Below are 16,028 nucleotides of genomic sequence, written 5' to 3'. Positions count from 1 at the left end.
CCGAGGGCGGCCGACCAGGAAGAGAACCCTGCTGCACCGAGGACGGCCGACCGGGAAGAGAACCCTGCTGCACCGAGGACGGCCGACCAGGAAGAGAACCCTGCTGCACCGAGGACGGTCGACCGGGAAGAGGGACGCGGCTGCACCGAGGACGGTCGACCGGGAAGAGGGACGCGGCTGCACCGAGGACGGTCGACCGGGAAGAGGGACGGGTGGAGCTTTACAATAGTGCTAGGACGTGTACATATAATGCCTAGGGGGGAGGGGCGGCACAGTATATATTGGATATGCACTCATTATCACCATGTTTTATTTTTTAGGGAGAAGATTACGCGGTAAAGCCTTTTATAACGTCAATGGGAAAGTTTACTGTGAGGAGGATTTCCTGGTGAGTGTTGGTGCCACGCTCCTGTTATTACAGCGCCACTGTTCCATGCTCCTGTTATTACTGCGCCGCTGTTCCACGCTCCTATTATTACAGCGCCGCTGTTCCACGCTCCTGTTATTACAGCATCACTGTTCCGCGCTCCTGTTATTACGGTGTCGCTTTTCCGCGTTCCTATTATTACGGCGTCGCTGTTCCACTCTCTTGTTATTACGGCGTCGCTGTTCCGCGCTTCTGTTATTACAGCGCTGCTGTTCCGCGCTCCTGTTATTACAGCGCTGTTGTTCCGCGCTCCTGTTATTATGGCGTCGCTGTTCCGTGCTTCTGTTATTACTGCATCGCTGTTCCGCGCTCCTGTTATTACAGCGCTGTTGTTCCGCGCTCCTGTTATTATGGCGTCGCTGTTCCGCGCTCCTGTTATTACAGCGCTGTTGTTCCGCGCTCCTGTTATTATGGCGTCGCTGTTCCGTGCTTCTGTTATTACTGCATCGCTGTTCCGCGCTCCTGTTATTACAGCGCTGTTGTTCCGCGCTCCTGTTATTATGGCGTCGCTGTTCCGCGCTCCTGTTATTACAGCGCTGTTGTTCCGCGCTCCTGTTATTATGGCGTCGCTGTTCCGCGCTCCTGTTATTACAGCGCTGTTGTTCCGCGCTCCTGTTATTATGGCGTCGCTGTTCCGTGCTTCTGTTATTACTGCATCGCTGTTCCGCGCTCCTGTTATTATGGCGTCGCTGTTCCGTGCTTCTGTTATTACTGCATCGCTGTTCCGCGCTCCTGTTATTACAGCGCTGTTGTTCCGCGCTCCTGTTATTATGGCGTCGCTGTTCCGTGCTCCTGTTATTACGGCGTCGCTGTTCCGTGCTCCTGTTATTACAGTGTCGCTGTTCCGCGCTCTTGTTATTACAGCGCTGTTGTTCCGCGCTCCTGTTATTATGGCGTCGCTGTTCCGTGCTCCTGTTATTACGGCGTCGCTGTTCCGTGCTCCTGTTATTACAGTGTCGCTGTTCCGCGCTCTTGTTATTACGGCGCCGCTGTTCCGTGCTCCTGTTATTATGGCATCACTGTTCCACGCTCCTGTTATTACGGCGTCGCTGTTCCGCGCTCCTGTTATTACGGCGTCGCTGTTCCGCACTCCTGTTATTACGGCGTCGCTGTTCCGCGCTCCTGTTATTACGGCGTTGCTGTTCCGCGCTCCTGTTATTACAGTGTGACCTGTATAATGTGATATATCATTCCTGACCATCAGACTCTGAAAGACCGCTGGGGGAAGGGGGTGATGCATGCTGGGAGTTGTAGTCTCAAGTTGCTGGAGTTAGCAGATTTGCATTGTAGGGTGTCATTAGGATTCTTGGGCCCCTGACCAGAGGGACCACTGCAGAGTTAGGAGGATTGTTGTCCCCACATTGGACAGATGGTGACGTGTGATTCAGGCTGGGCCTCCTCTGGATTATCAGATATTCTGGATTATCGGCAGCCACAGACAAGGTCTGGTCACATTGGGTTCAGTCCATCCTGATACCTCAGTGCCAGATGGTGGGCGGCAAAGGCGCTGCAGGGGGGGGGGGGGTGTGGGAGTGCGGGGCGCTCCTGCTGGGGTGGTGGGGCGCTGCCTCTGGTGGGGGGTCCTGATGGCGGGCGGCCGGGGGCGTTGCTCCTGATGGGCGGCAGAGGTGTTGCTGGGAGGCGCTGCTGCTGGGGGGTGTGCGAGCCGCTCTTGATGGGGGGGATGGGACGCTGCTGCTGGTGGTTGGCATGGGGTGGGGGGGGTTGGTTCTGGTGGATGGCGGGGGCGTGCTGTGGTGGGGGTGCTGGTGTTGGTGGGCAGGAGCTGCCGGTGGGCGGCGGTGCTGCTGGTTGGACGGCGGGGGAGCGCTCCTGTGGCGGGGCTGCTGGTGGGTGGCGGGGCTGCTGGTTGGGCGGCGGGGGAGCGCTGCTGCGGCGGGGCTGCTGGTTGGACGGCGGGGGAGCGCTCCTGCGGCGGGGCTGCTGGTTGGACGGCGGGGAGCGCTGCTGCGGCGGGGCTGCTGGTTGGGCGGCGGGGGAGCGCTGCTGCGGCGGGGCTGCTGGTTGGGCGGCGGGGGAGCGCTGCTGCGGCGGGGCTGCTGGTTGGACGGCAGGGAGCGCTGCTGCGGCGGGGCTGCTGGTGGGCGCTGTGTAATCCTAGACGATCCCTGTTGGGTTTTGTGATGTCGGGCGGCTTCTCTCCTGACCTGGCGCCGCTGATCTCCGCTTCCTCTTGCAGTACTCCGGCTTCCAGCAGACGGCGGACAAGTGTTTTGTGTGCGGACACCTCATTATGGAGATGGTGAGTTACTGGCGGTGATCGCTGCTCGCGGCCGGGGACCCCACATGCTGCTGCGCGTTACGTCGGCTCCCGCACACGTGCCGTATTCACCGTATGTACGCAGACTCGTCCGTCCTCACATTCCTCCCGCTAGGGCCGGACCTCCACACACCCGGCTGTCGCCTTCTCCGCTGCCGCCATTGTCGGGTCGGTGTGGTGCCAATTGATTGCGTGTCCGGCCGCTTACTGACGGGATCGTCTCATTCACAGTGTAATGTCCTGACTGCCACCGGGGGGCGCCGCTGATCTCTTCTCCATATTCCAGATCTTACAGGCTCTGGGGAAGTCGTACCATCCGGGCTGCTTCCGCTGCGTCGTCTGTAACGAGTGTCTGGACGGCGTCCCCTTCACCGTGGACGTGGAGAACAACATCTACTGTGTCAAAGATTACCACACGTAAGAAGCCAGAAAAAAACCTGCAGCCACATGTGAGGGGTAGGACCTGCGGCCACCGCTGCACGTGGGGGAGGGGTAGGACCTGCGGCCACCGCTGCACGTGGGGGAGGGCTGGACCTGCGGCCACCGCTGCACGTGGGGGAGGGGTAGGACCTGCGGCCACCGCTGCACGTGGGGGAGGGGTAGGACCTGCGGCCACCGCTGCACGTGGGGGAGGGGTAGGACCTGCGGCCACCGCTGCACGTGGGGGAGGGCTGGACCTGCGGCCACCGCTGCACGTGGGGGAGGGGTAGGACCTGCGGCCACCGCTGCAGGTGGGGGAGGGGTAGGACCTGCGGACACTGCACTGGGGGGAGGGGTAGGACCTGTGGCCACCACTGAGTATCCTCGCTTTCTTCCTCTGCTGTTTTCTGCTGCCGCCGCCTTGTGTGTTGCCGCCTCGCGTGTGGGAGGGGTACGTTGGACGTATACGGTGTATACTGCCATATGTTAACCCTTCTTGCTATTCCTCAAATTAATCTTAATTATTTCTTTCTCTTTCAGAGTCTTTGCTCCTAAATGTGCCTCGTGCAACCAGCCGATCCTGCCCGCTCAGGTAATGTCCGCCCGCCGCCAGTGCAGGAGATGATTCCCTGGCTGACTTAGTATATATCGTTACAATGTATCACTGCAGCACAGATCTCGCCCTGTCCTGACACATTGTAACAAACAGCATGGTGGGGGCTTTTTTGGCTTCTGGATGTTTCTATTTGCTGGCAGTAAGGATCGGGTATGTGGCATGTGACGTGGTCTGACCGCCAGGGAAGGGGCCTGTGAAGTGACTGTCGCTGTGCATAGTGACGGTGGGTCTGTGCCTTTACCACCCATGATGGGCCACAGGCCAGAGTGTACCTGCTGTATGGTTATGGGAATAACCGCGGCCCACCCTCACCTGCTGTCGCTTCTTCTCCAGGGGTCGGAGGAAACGATCCGAGTGGTTTCCATGGATAAAGATTACCACGTGGAGTGTTATCACTGTGAGGTAAGAGACGAGGCCACCGCACACCCGGGCGAGGCCACCGCACCCCCTGCCCCGTGCCGCCTGCAGCAGTGCGTTATTAAAGGGCCAGTGCACCTTCCTAATAGACTTTGGGCAGATTTATGAAGCTTTCTGCACCAGGTGTCAGTCTGCACTAGTCCATTGATTTCTATGGTCCACGCACATGACCGCTGTAAACAATCACTGAGCTCAGCACTGCTGTGATTGGCTGCAGCCGTCATGTGCGGTGCTGGGGACGTCCCTGCACATTAGTGCAGATATTCCTCGGTGTGCACTTACAGTGTGTGGTTGTGTGTACACAAGAGGGGTCTGTAGACGTCACTTCATTGGAACAGTAGTTGTGCATGGTGGAAGACAATTAGAAAGCTGCAGAGCGTTACTAACATAGGACTGCACCGGTCCTTTACCGCTACTTAGATATTAATGTTATCTTTGGGGTCCGGTGTACTTCACACTGATCATCTGGTTTCAGGATAGCGCCATTCAGCGGGCAGTGGCTGTTCTCAGTACTGCAGCACCTTTTGAAGTGATGTGAGGAGCTGCAGTACCGAGAATGACCACTGCGGGGTGCATGGAGATGTGAGGAGCTGCAGTACCGAGAATGACCACTGCGGGGTGCATGGAGATGTGAGGAGCTGCAGTACCGAGAATGACCACTGCGGGGTGCATGGAGATGTGAGGAGCTGCAGTACCGAGAATGACCACTGTGGGGTGCACGGAGATGTGGGAAGCTGCAGTACCGAGAATGACCACTGTGGGGTGCACGAAGATGTGAGAAGCTGCAGTACCGAGAATGACCACTGCGGGGTGCATGGAGATGTGAGAAGTTGCAGTACCGAGAATGACCACTGCGTGGTGCATGGAGATGTGAGAAGTTGCAGTACCGAGAATGACCACTGCGTGGTGCATGGAGATGTGAGGAGCTGCAGTACCGAGAATGACCACTGCGGGGTGCACGGAGATGTGAGAAGCTGTAGTACCGAGAATGACCACTGCGGGGTGCACGGAGATGTGAGGAGCTGCAGTACCGAGAATGACCACTGCGGGGTGCATGGAGATGTGAGAAGCTGCAGTACCGAGAATGACCACTGCGGGGTGCACGGAGATGTGAGGAGCTGCAGTACCGAGAATGACCACTGCGGGGTGTACGGAGATGTGAGGAGCTGCAGTACCGAGAATGACCGCTATGTGGTGCACAAAGCATGGCCTATATCCAGCTGATCGGTGGGGTCTCAGACCACTGTTCTTGTACTAATGTCCCAGCCTTAGGCCGGTTTCACATGTCCTTTTATTTCCGGTACCGGAGATATCCGTGTCAGTGTTTTGTGAATGAAATACTTGCGGCACACATGTGCCACATCAGTACCACACAGACGGCCGCCGGGGAAGAAGCGCTACAGTAAGGCTGGGTTCACACTGTGTTGTGTGAACCCATGGACTATGTTACACCGCGGCGTAACGTAGACCGTTAACGCCGCCATTACTGGCAATGGCGAACGCATCGCTAGCACACGCCCACAATGGGCGTGCGCTAGCGATGTGCCGTTATTGAGTGACGGACCCGAGATGCGGGCTGCAGCGTTTCCGGGTCCATCACTAGTAGCGCACTGCTAGCGCACATGGAGCTAGCAGATGCTCCATCTGCGCTAGCGCAGTGCCAAAGTCAGCACTTGCGTTAGTGCAGTCTAACGGATTTGTTGAAAGGACTGCACAACGCAAGTGTGAACCTGGCCTAAGCGCTGTTCCCCGGCAGCGGGTGCTGAAGATGGCTCTCCTCATTCTCCTCTGCTCTTGTCGATGATTGGCGTGAACAGAGGAGAGCGATGACAGCGGGGTTAGGGGCTTTTGGGACTTACCTGGCGTGGGGTCCCTCCTCTTTTCTTGATCCGACCAGTCAAAAATCACAGCTGGGGGCTGCAACCCTCACTGTCAGCTTCAGCAAGGCTGGTTGTCAATAATAGCAACGTCTAATTCCACTGAAGCCACCGTCTCCTGTAATAAACCAAAAATAAAATACAACAATATCTCTCACCTGTCAGTCGTTCTGTCCCGCTCCGTAATCCATGTCTGGGGGCCAAATAGCTTTCAACCAGGACAGGTGCCAAGATGCGACTGTACCGGCTGAGAGTCACTGGGGATTGAGCTGCTGAGAGTGCAGCGTCAGTGACGTCATCGCGGTCGGGCTGAACTGCGGTGACCTCAGTACTGTGGGATAACCCTAATGACGTCACTGACGCTGCGCTCTCAGCAGCTTATTCCCCTGTGGCTCTCAGCCGGTACAGTCGCATCTTGGCACCTGTCCTGGTTGAAAGCTATTTAGCCCCCAGACATGGATTACGGCGCGGAACAGAACGGCTGACAGGTGAGAGATATTGTTGTATTTTATTTTTGGTTTATTACAGGAGACGGTGGCTTCGGTGGAATTAGACGTTCCAGTGAGTATGGTTTCATTAAGGATATTAAAGGAGTCTGTCATTTTTTAAATTAAAGGACTTTGGCTGTGCCTTTATTTACCATATAACTATAGGATTAGTAATTGATAGGGGTCTTATAGACACTTCTCCATTACTAAGCTGTGGGCTTGATGTCACCTGACAATACAAAGGTGACAATAACCCCACAACTATGAACCCTACTTGCCACTGCTACAGGGCAAGTGGGAAGAGCCGGCCAAAGCGCCAGAATTGGCACATCTAATAGATGCACCTTTTCTGGGCAGCTGCAGGCTGCTGTTTTTAGGGAGGGGGGGCAATATCCATGGCCCCTTACCAGCCTGAGAATACCAGCCCCCAGCTGTCAGCTTTAGCAAGGCTGGTTGTCAAAAATGGGGGAACCCCATGCTGTTTTTTATTTAAATAAAAAAAAACAGCATGAGGACCCCTCTATTCTTGATAACCAACCTTTCTGAAGCGGACAGATGAGGGTTGCAGCCCCCAACTGTGATTTTTGCCTGGTTGGTTCAAGAAAATAGGAGGGACCCCACGCCGGGTTTTTCATTCATTTATTTCATTCTATTGCAGGCGGCGGCTGTGGAATACCCCGATCATCCACACCTACTGTTACTGTTATTAGCGGCAGCAGATGTCGGATTATGGGAGTAAGAGTCCCAAAAGCCCCCAGCTGGTGTCATTGTTCTGACTTTAATATAATTCTTCTCATTCTCTGGTGGCACCGATCGTTGGCAGAGCAGGGGAGAATGTTGAGAGCCGACTTCAGCCCCGCCACTGGAGAACAGCGCTTACTGTGGCACTCCTTCCCCGGTGGCCGTCCGTGTTACACGGAGGACATCCATGTGTGTGTTCCGTTTGCGGGACGTTTTGCCACCCGTGCTGATGGTAAAAAATGGACATGTCTACGTGTGGGGCCTGCGGATACACGGTCCATGGAAACACACTAACATATGCACAGACACTATTCATTTCATTGGGTCTACGTGTGTCCGTGTCTCCAGTACGTGTGAAAACAATCACACAGGAGACACAGACGTGTGGAAGAGGCCTTAGGGCAAGTCCTGGTACCTGAGACACGGGGAGGGGTTTGCCCATCATGATGCAGATTTATTATTGCTCCACGGCTGGACGGTGTGATTGTCAGGTGCCACTTGTGCACCAGACCTGTCCCTCATGGTGGGAGCCGCAGGACCCTGGTGCTCTGTCGCACGCTTCTGTTCACACTGCGGTTTCTCTGTATCATCGGTTTTGGGTGGGTTGGTTGATAATGAGACCCCGCTGTGAGCGTCCTCTCACCTGACTGACCGTTCTCTGGCTTCTCTCCATGCAGGACTGTCACCTGCAGCTGAACGACGAGGAGGGTCACCGCTGTTACCCGCTACAGGGCCACCTCCTGTGCCACGGTTGCCACATCCGACGCATCAGCGTGAACATTCCTGCCCCGCACCCGGCCAACTACCCCATGCACGTCACCGAGCTGTGAGCGCCAGGAAGCCACCGAGAAAGACTTGTCTCCTAGCGGAGGGTCTGCCATACGTTTCTACAGAGAGCCGGACACCGCCATTATTTATTGTCCGCTCGCCCGGGACGCAGCGCCTCCGTACTGAGAATTAGCACTTAACCCGCATTAACCCTTCTGTGGCCGGCGGACAGTCTGTAGTGGGGGAGGGGAGCGCTCTGAGCTGCGTTCAGTCACGTACCGTCCGGGGCCTGGAATAAGCCGCGACCTCAGCGTGTGATTGCGTCCGCAAGGATTAACCCTTTACAACAACTCATTGTGAGGGACGTGGACGCCCTGCGCCTGTCACATTGACCGCGAGAAGTAACGCACCTCCTGCTATGACAATGCCAAGAACCAAGTCCTGGGAGTGAGCGGCGATCCCACGAGGTCGTGTGTGTAGTGCTCCCGTTCACTGACAGCAAGCGGAGCTGTATCGCACCTTCCCGAGACCGACCTGGTAACCAGCGGACAGTTCTGGGAATGGTGGCTTTACTGACCGCCAGCGCTGCGATGGAATCACGTCGTCTCATGGTCGCCCCTCCAGTCAGTGACCCCTCGAGAACGGGCGCTGCGAGTCACAGATCAGGCCAGTGCCATGAGGTCATCTCTGCGGAAAGCTGAGGGTCCTGGATCCGCGGGGGAGGTCATCTCTGCGGAAAGCTGAGGGTCCTGGATCCGCGGGGGAGGTCATCTCTGCAGAAAGCTGAGGGTCCTGGATCCGCGGGGGAGGTCATCTCTGCGGAAAGCTGAGGGTCCTGGATCCGCGGGGGAGGTCATCTCTGCAGAAAGCTGAGGGTCCTGGATTCGCGGGGGAGGTCATCTCTGCAGAAAGCTGAGGGTCCTGGATCCGCGGGGGAGGTCATCTCTGCAGAAAGCTGAGGGTCCTGGATCCGCGGGGGAGGTCTGCTGCTCAGTATTTGTCCCTCATTGGCTGACTGGCGATTGATTCTAGCTCCTCCCACACAGCCGCCATCCTGGAGGAGGGGTTAACCCTACGTCTCCAGCATCGACATCTACAAAGAATAAGCATTCCCTGTTTGCCACACTGCTACATTTCAGACTGTTTGCTGGCGGTGATCGCTGCACCGTCACAGGACGACGGGGGCACAGATGGCCGAGTGTCACCGTCACCACCCTGCAGGCTTATTTATTGCTGATCATGGGTCTTGCCTGCAGAGCTCTCGATCTCATGAGGTCCCCGACACTGGAATGAACACTGTAGAATCACTGTGGGCTGCGGATACTCTGTATATATCAGTGATATAATATGTTCCCATATAGTGCCTTAGTCACCGCCGCGCCGTCACCAGGATCCACCCAAATCCCTCCGATCCGGCATCACTGGGACGTGGAGCGCCAGTCTCCTCATCCTCCGCTCTCAGGAACACGAGGATCAGCAGATGCCAGATTATAGGAATGGCCACAGACCGGACGACGGCGTGGCCTCATCCCTGAAAGCCATAGATGGTGAGATCCGAGGAGGAACGGCTGCCGCAGCGCCTACAAGCTGCCGGACGGCTGGAGAAAGATGGCGGCCGCAGCGTGAGCGAGGTGTGACCATGCGGCGTCCCCCCATCCTCAATGTATTACGTTATTACAGTACAATAACAGGCAGCCGGCGCCTCAATGGTTAATTGCGGCTGTCGTTTCAGTATTTAACCCCGCAGCCGCCACGTCCTGAACGGTTCTACTGTAACTAATGTCTTAACTGTAGAATATAAGTGACTTAAATTAAGTTTTTCCCTTTAAGAATCTATTTTCGTTTTCTGAGAGAATATAGTTTTTGCGTTTTATTCTATTATTATTATTATTGGACCAGCGGATTAGGATCCGCCGCCCGCGCACCGCCCCGCCGCGGCACAACCAGCGGGATTAGCTGAACTATTTTTGTATAAATTGTTGCTTTGGACACGTAGCTCCGTAGGACGATTGTGGTTATTTTATTATCCGCCGTGTTTAATTCTCCCGATTGTTTAAAAAAAATAAGAAAAGAAATAAAAAGCGAGAAGCGTAGATATTTATCGGAGGAGCAGTAATAAGTTATTTAATGTTACAGACGCCTCGTACCTTAGTTGTTATAATCTGCTTTTTACAATAAACACTTTTTGTAGTTTACGCTCATTGCCTGATTGTAATTCCGACAGTCACCACCAGAGGCTCTTCATTATTACAGGACTACAACTCCCAGCATGTCCATCCAGCTCACACATGAGCTGTTTGGACATCAACTGATTTTCACTGTCCTATTAAAGGAATAGAAGAATCCAGGATATCTGTAAACAGAAAGATAGTGAGGAAACACTTAGCTAACATAAATGAGTTCAAGTCTCCAGGTCCAGATTAATTACACCCCAAAGCACTGAAGGAGATAGCAGAAGAAATTTTTGAACCACTCTCCATAATCTTGGAAAATTCTTGGAGAACAGGAAAAGTCCCAGAAGACTGAAGAAGAGCAAATGTTGTTCCTATCTTCAAAGAGGGGAAGAAGGTGGACCCAGGGAACTATAGGCCGGTGAGTCTGATGTCTATACCAGGAACAATCTTTGAACAAATTATTAAACAACATGTATGTAAGTACCTGGATAAGAATGAAGTCATTAACCAGAGTCAGCATGGGTTTGTAATTAATTAGTCATGTCAGACGAACTTAATTTCCTTCTATGACAGAATCACTGACTGGGTGGATCAGGGAAATGCTGTACATATAGTATATCTTGACTTCAGCAAAACATTTGACTAAGTATCTCACACCATCCTTATTGAAAAAATGACTAAGTATGGAATGGACAAGGCAACTGTTAGGTGAATTCATAACTGGCTTAGGTTACTTTCACACTAGCGTCGGTACGGGGCCGTCGCCATGCGTCGGCCTGACGCACGTTGTGAAAGAAATTAACAACGGGGGCAGCGGATGCAGTTTTTCAACGCATCCGCTGCCCCATTGTAATGTCCAGGAAGGAGGGGGCAGAGTTTCGGCCGCGCATGCGCGGTCGAAAATGGCGGACTCAACGCACAAAAAAGTTACATGTAACGTTTTTTGTGCCGAGGGTCCGCCAAAACATGACGCATCCGTCGCACGATGGATGTGACGTGTGACCATACGTCGCTAATGCAAGTCTATGGAGAAAAAACGCATCCTGCGGGCACATTTGCAGGATGCGTTTTTTCTCCAAAACGACGCATTGCGACGTACGCCAAGCAACGCTAGTGTGAAAGTAGCATTAGTGATCGGACCCAAAGAGTGGTCGTAAATGGCTGCACATCCAGTTGGAAGAATGCCTCAAGTGGGGTACCGCAGAGTTCTGTCCCGGGCCCTGAATTGTTCCAACATTTCTATCAATGATTTAGATGAAGGAATTGAGGGTAAACTGATTAAATTTGCTGATGACACAAACCTAGGAGGATAGCTAATACTGGAGAAGAGAGAGGATTCGAAAAGATAAATAAACTGGAGCAGTTGGCAGCAACTAACAGAATGGTTTTTAACAAGGAAAAATGCAAAGTGCTACATCTGGGCAATAAAAATGAAAAAAACATATACAGAATGGGAGGAATAGGGCTAAGCAACAGCACATGTGAAAAAGACTTGGGTATACTAATAGATAACAGACTGAACATGAGTCAACAGTGTGATGCAGCAGCAAAAAAGGCAAATGGAATTCTGGTATGTATTAACAGAAGCATACAGTCTAGATCACGAGAAGTCATTATTGCCCTCTACTCCTCTTTGGTCAGACCTCACCTGGAATACTGTGTCCAGTTTTGGGCACCACGTTTTAAAAACACATCAACAAACTGGAGCAAGTTCAGAGAAGAGCGACCAGAATGGTGACCGGTCTGCAAACCATGTCCTATGAGGAACGGTTACAGGATCTGGGAATGTTCAGCTTGCAAAAAAGAAGACTGAGAGACTTAATAGCCGTCTACAAATATCTCCAGGGCCGTCACATTGTAGAAGGATCATCTTTATTCTCATTTGCGCGAGGAAAGACTAGAAGCAATGGGATGAAACTGAATGGGAGGAGACAGATTAGATATTAGAAAAAACTTTTTGACAGGGTGATCAATGAGTGGTACATGTGTGTAGACCAATCCGAGGACTCAAAAAGTAATGAAAACAAAATAGATTTATTGAAGTCACAACCAGTCATACAAGATGCCAACGTTTCGGCCGAAGCCTTTATCAGGGCATTTATTAAAATAAATAAAATAAAATAGTAAACCAAAATGAGTACAAATCATTACATATATTTTCCTTCCCTCCTCCTGCCTGTTTGCCCCACTTCCGTCGGCTTGTTTCTTGTGCGCCTGCGGCTGTTCTCTGAACACATCAGCGCCATCTTTTTCCTGCTGTTTGGATCTACCTCTGCCCCACTTCCGCTGGCTGCATGCATTTACACATGCGGCTGTCAGTATGTTGGTATCGCCGCTTGGCTGTTCTATTTCCGGGCCGTAGGTCAGTCTGCATTTAAATAGAGCGTCTTCCTCCTTCACCTGACTCCTTCAGCGGCAGCGCTCATTTCCCTTGCCTCGCTTCAGATGGTAGGTACATGCGGTCCCTTTTCTCTTGCTGTATTTTTTAGGTGTTATTCACTGTGTTCCTCTCTTTTTTTATTGTATCCCTTGTAGCTTTGTCTGCTACCACCATACAGGTAACCTCTCTGTGTTTCCATCTCCATAGGTAGATTTGACTCCATTTTGGTGAACACTTATGCGATCATTAGTGGTGTTGGACCTTTTCCTGGAATTTTTTGTTTCTTTTTCTTTTTTCTCCTGGGACCACTATAGTATAGTACTCTATATCTTGAACCTTTTTAGCATTTGGTAGGACGTTGTGCTACGGTACTTCATCCGATATGTACACTTATGTGGAAAGCTTTATGCAGTGCTTGTACGTTTTTTTCCTTTCTCTAGGACATGCTCTTACTCCACGGTTATATAGGACCTATGTGATTTAATATGTCTATTCGGCTATGAATTCCTTTTCTGTTATATGCACAACCTGTCATATGTATATAGTTTTATATATATGTAATGATTTGTACTCGTTTTGGTTTACTATTTTGTAGATAAATGCCCTGATAAAGGCTTCGGCCGAAACGTTGGCATCTTGTATGACTGGTTGTGACTTCAATAAATCTATTTTGTTTTCATTACTTTTTGAGTCCTCGGATTGGTCTACACACATATCGTATTTTTTCTGAGAACTCTGCTATACTTAGATTAAGATCCCCCTGACCTTTTTGTACAATGAGTGGTACAGGCGGCCACGAGAGGTGGTGAGTTCTCCTGCAATGGACGTCTTCACACAGAGGCTGGACAGACACCTGTCAGATGATTTAGTGACTCCTGCCTTGAGCAGCGGGTTGGACCTGATGACCCAGGAGGTCCCATCCATCTCTACCATTCTGATTCCCTGTTCTCTCATCACGATCTCACTGCAGCAGATGGAGGAGACTCGTCATAAACACCGAATGTCACAGACACCTCCGCACAAAATGTTCTGTCCGCAGGAAGACGCCGGAGACACAAAGCCACCAACAATCTCAAGATCGGCTGCTCCAGGCGCGACTGCAAGTGCCGGGAGATACTCGCCCAGGTTATACCAGCTGTACATATATAATTATATACAGGAGATGCCCAGGTTATACCGGCTGTACATATATAATTATATACAGGAGATGCCCAGGTTATACCGGCTGTACATATATAATTATATACAGGAGATACCCAGGTTATACCGGCTGTACATATATAATTATATACAGGAGATGCCCAGGTTATACCGGCTGTACATATATAATTATATACAGGAGATGCCCAGGTTATACCGGCTGTACATATATAATTATATACAGGAGATGCCCAGGATATACCAGCTGTACATATATAATTATATACAGGAGATGCCCAGGATATACCGGCTGTTCATATATAATTATACTAGCTGAAGAGCCCAGCGTTGCCTGGGCATAGTAAATATCTGTGGTTAGTTATAGCACGTCACTTCTCTTATTTTCCCATCACTCCTCTCATTTTCCCAATCACATCTCTCATTTTCCTCCTCACACCTCTCATTTTCCCCCTCACACCTCTCATTTTCTCCCTCACTCCTCTCATTCCCGCCTAACACTTGTCATTTCGACCTCACATCTGTCATTTTCCGATCACTCCACTATTTTCCCTCACTCCTCTCATTTTGCAATCACACCTTTTCATTTTCACCTCACACCTCTCATTTTCACCTCAGTATATACATGTTTGTCATCTCCCTTATATATAGTATACACCTGTATGTCATCTCCTGTATATAGTATATACCTGTTTGTCATCTCCCCTGTATATAGTATATACCTGCTGTGTGTCATCTCCCCTGTATATAGTATATACCTGTATGTCATCTTCTATATATAGTATATACCTGTATGTCATCTCCTCCTGTATATAGTATATATCTGTGTCATCTCCTGTATATAGTATATACCTGTATGTCATCTTCTATATAGCATATACCTGTATGTCATCTCCTCCTGTATATAGTATATACCTGTAGGTCATCTGCTCCTGTATATAGTATATACCTGTGTCATCTCCTCATGTATATAGTATATACCTGTAGGTCATCTGCTCCTGTTTATAGTATATACCTATGTGTCATCTCTTCCTGTATATAGTATATACCTGTAGGTCATCTCCTCCTGTATATATTGGGGTGGGCTCTGGTTCCCCCCTTACTGCCACACTACCAGGTAATCGGTGTGAGTACATGCGGCCATGTCCTGGTTAGGGCTCGATATTTATATGGGGACAATTGTGGACATGTGGGGCGTTTGTGCCAATTTGCATTAGCATTTTATTTGTATATATGGGGCGTTTGTGCCCATTTGCATTTGCAATTGATTCTTGTATATGTCCATTGTTGTTCCCCATTATTGTCCACTATAGGATATTTTATACTTGGCCCATGTTTCCGTGTATATCCGGTATTAACCATTTGATTATTAGTAAATATCCTGGGTGTGTCTTGTTCTATGGGGGGCACCATGTAGCCCTTTTATGTGTATTGTGGTGCTACATTTGGTTGGTTTTTACTAGCCCCATTTGCATTATATATACTTGTTCTGATCCAGTCTTTTATATATGTATATTTAATAAAGATTTGTATTTTTTTGGGACATTTTGACTGTGTTCTTTCTGTGGTTATATAGTATATACCTGTATGTCATCTCCTCCTGTATATAGTATATACCTGTAGATTATCTGCTCCTTTATATAGTATATACCTGTATGTCATCTCCCCTGTATATAGTATATATCTGTCATCTCCCCCTGTATATAGTATATATCTGTGTGTCATCTCCTCCTGTATATAGTATATATCTGTGTGTCATCTCCTCCTGTATATAGTATATATCTGTGTGTCATCTCCTCCTGTATATAGTATATATCTGTGTCATCTCCTGTATATAGTATATACCTGTATGTCATCTTCTATATAGCATATACCTGTATGTCATCTCCTCCTGTATATAGTATATACCTGTAGGTCATCTGCTCCTGTATATAGTATATACCTTTGTGTCATCTCCTCATGTATATAGTATATACCTGTAGGTCATCTGCTCCTGTTTATAGTATATACCTATGTGTCATCTCTTCCTGTATATAGTATATACCTGTAGGTCATCTGCTCCTGTATATAGTATATACCTGTATGTCATCTCCTGTATATAGTATATACCTGTATGTCATCTCCTCCTGTATATAGTATATACCTGTAGATTATCTGCTCCTTTATATAGTATATACCTGTATGTCATCTCCCCTGTATATAGTATATATCTGTCATCTCCCCCTGTATATAGTATGTATCTGTGTGTCATCTCCTCCTGTATATAGTATATATCTGTGTG

General features: G+C 50.3%; 1 protein-coding gene across 2 annotated transcripts in view; it reads left to right on the top strand.

Moving 5' to 3' along the window:
• Window positions 1-10,230, top strand: part of LOC138649265 (Wilms tumor protein 1-interacting protein homolog) — a 49,288-nt gene extending 39,058 nt beyond the window's left edge. For both annotated transcript variants that reach the window (XM_069739504.1, XM_069739505.1), the window contains exons 3-8: window positions 321-388; window positions 2,628-2,690; window positions 2,995-3,125; window positions 3,669-3,720; window positions 4,078-4,146; window positions 7,945-10,230. In XM_069739504.1, the coding sequence (XP_069595605.1) occupies window positions 321-388; window positions 2,628-2,690; window positions 2,995-3,125; window positions 3,669-3,720; window positions 4,078-4,146; window positions 7,945-8,097 (536 nt within the window). In that variant the 3' untranslated portion in view covers window positions 8,098-10,230. The remainder of the gene's footprint in view (window positions 1-320; window positions 389-2,627; window positions 2,691-2,994; window positions 3,126-3,668; window positions 3,721-4,077; window positions 4,147-7,944) is intronic.
• Window positions 10,231-16,028: the final 5,798 nt, after the last annotated feature.

Source organism: Ranitomeya imitator, chromosome 9, assembly GCF_032444005.1.
Source record: "Ranitomeya imitator isolate aRanImi1 chromosome 9, aRanImi1.pri, whole genome shotgun sequence".
NCBI lineage: Eukaryota > Metazoa > Chordata > Amphibia > Anura > Dendrobatidae > Ranitomeya > Ranitomeya imitator.
Note: the sequence above shows the minus strand (reverse complement) of the source record. Positions and strands in the feature narration are given on the sequence as shown.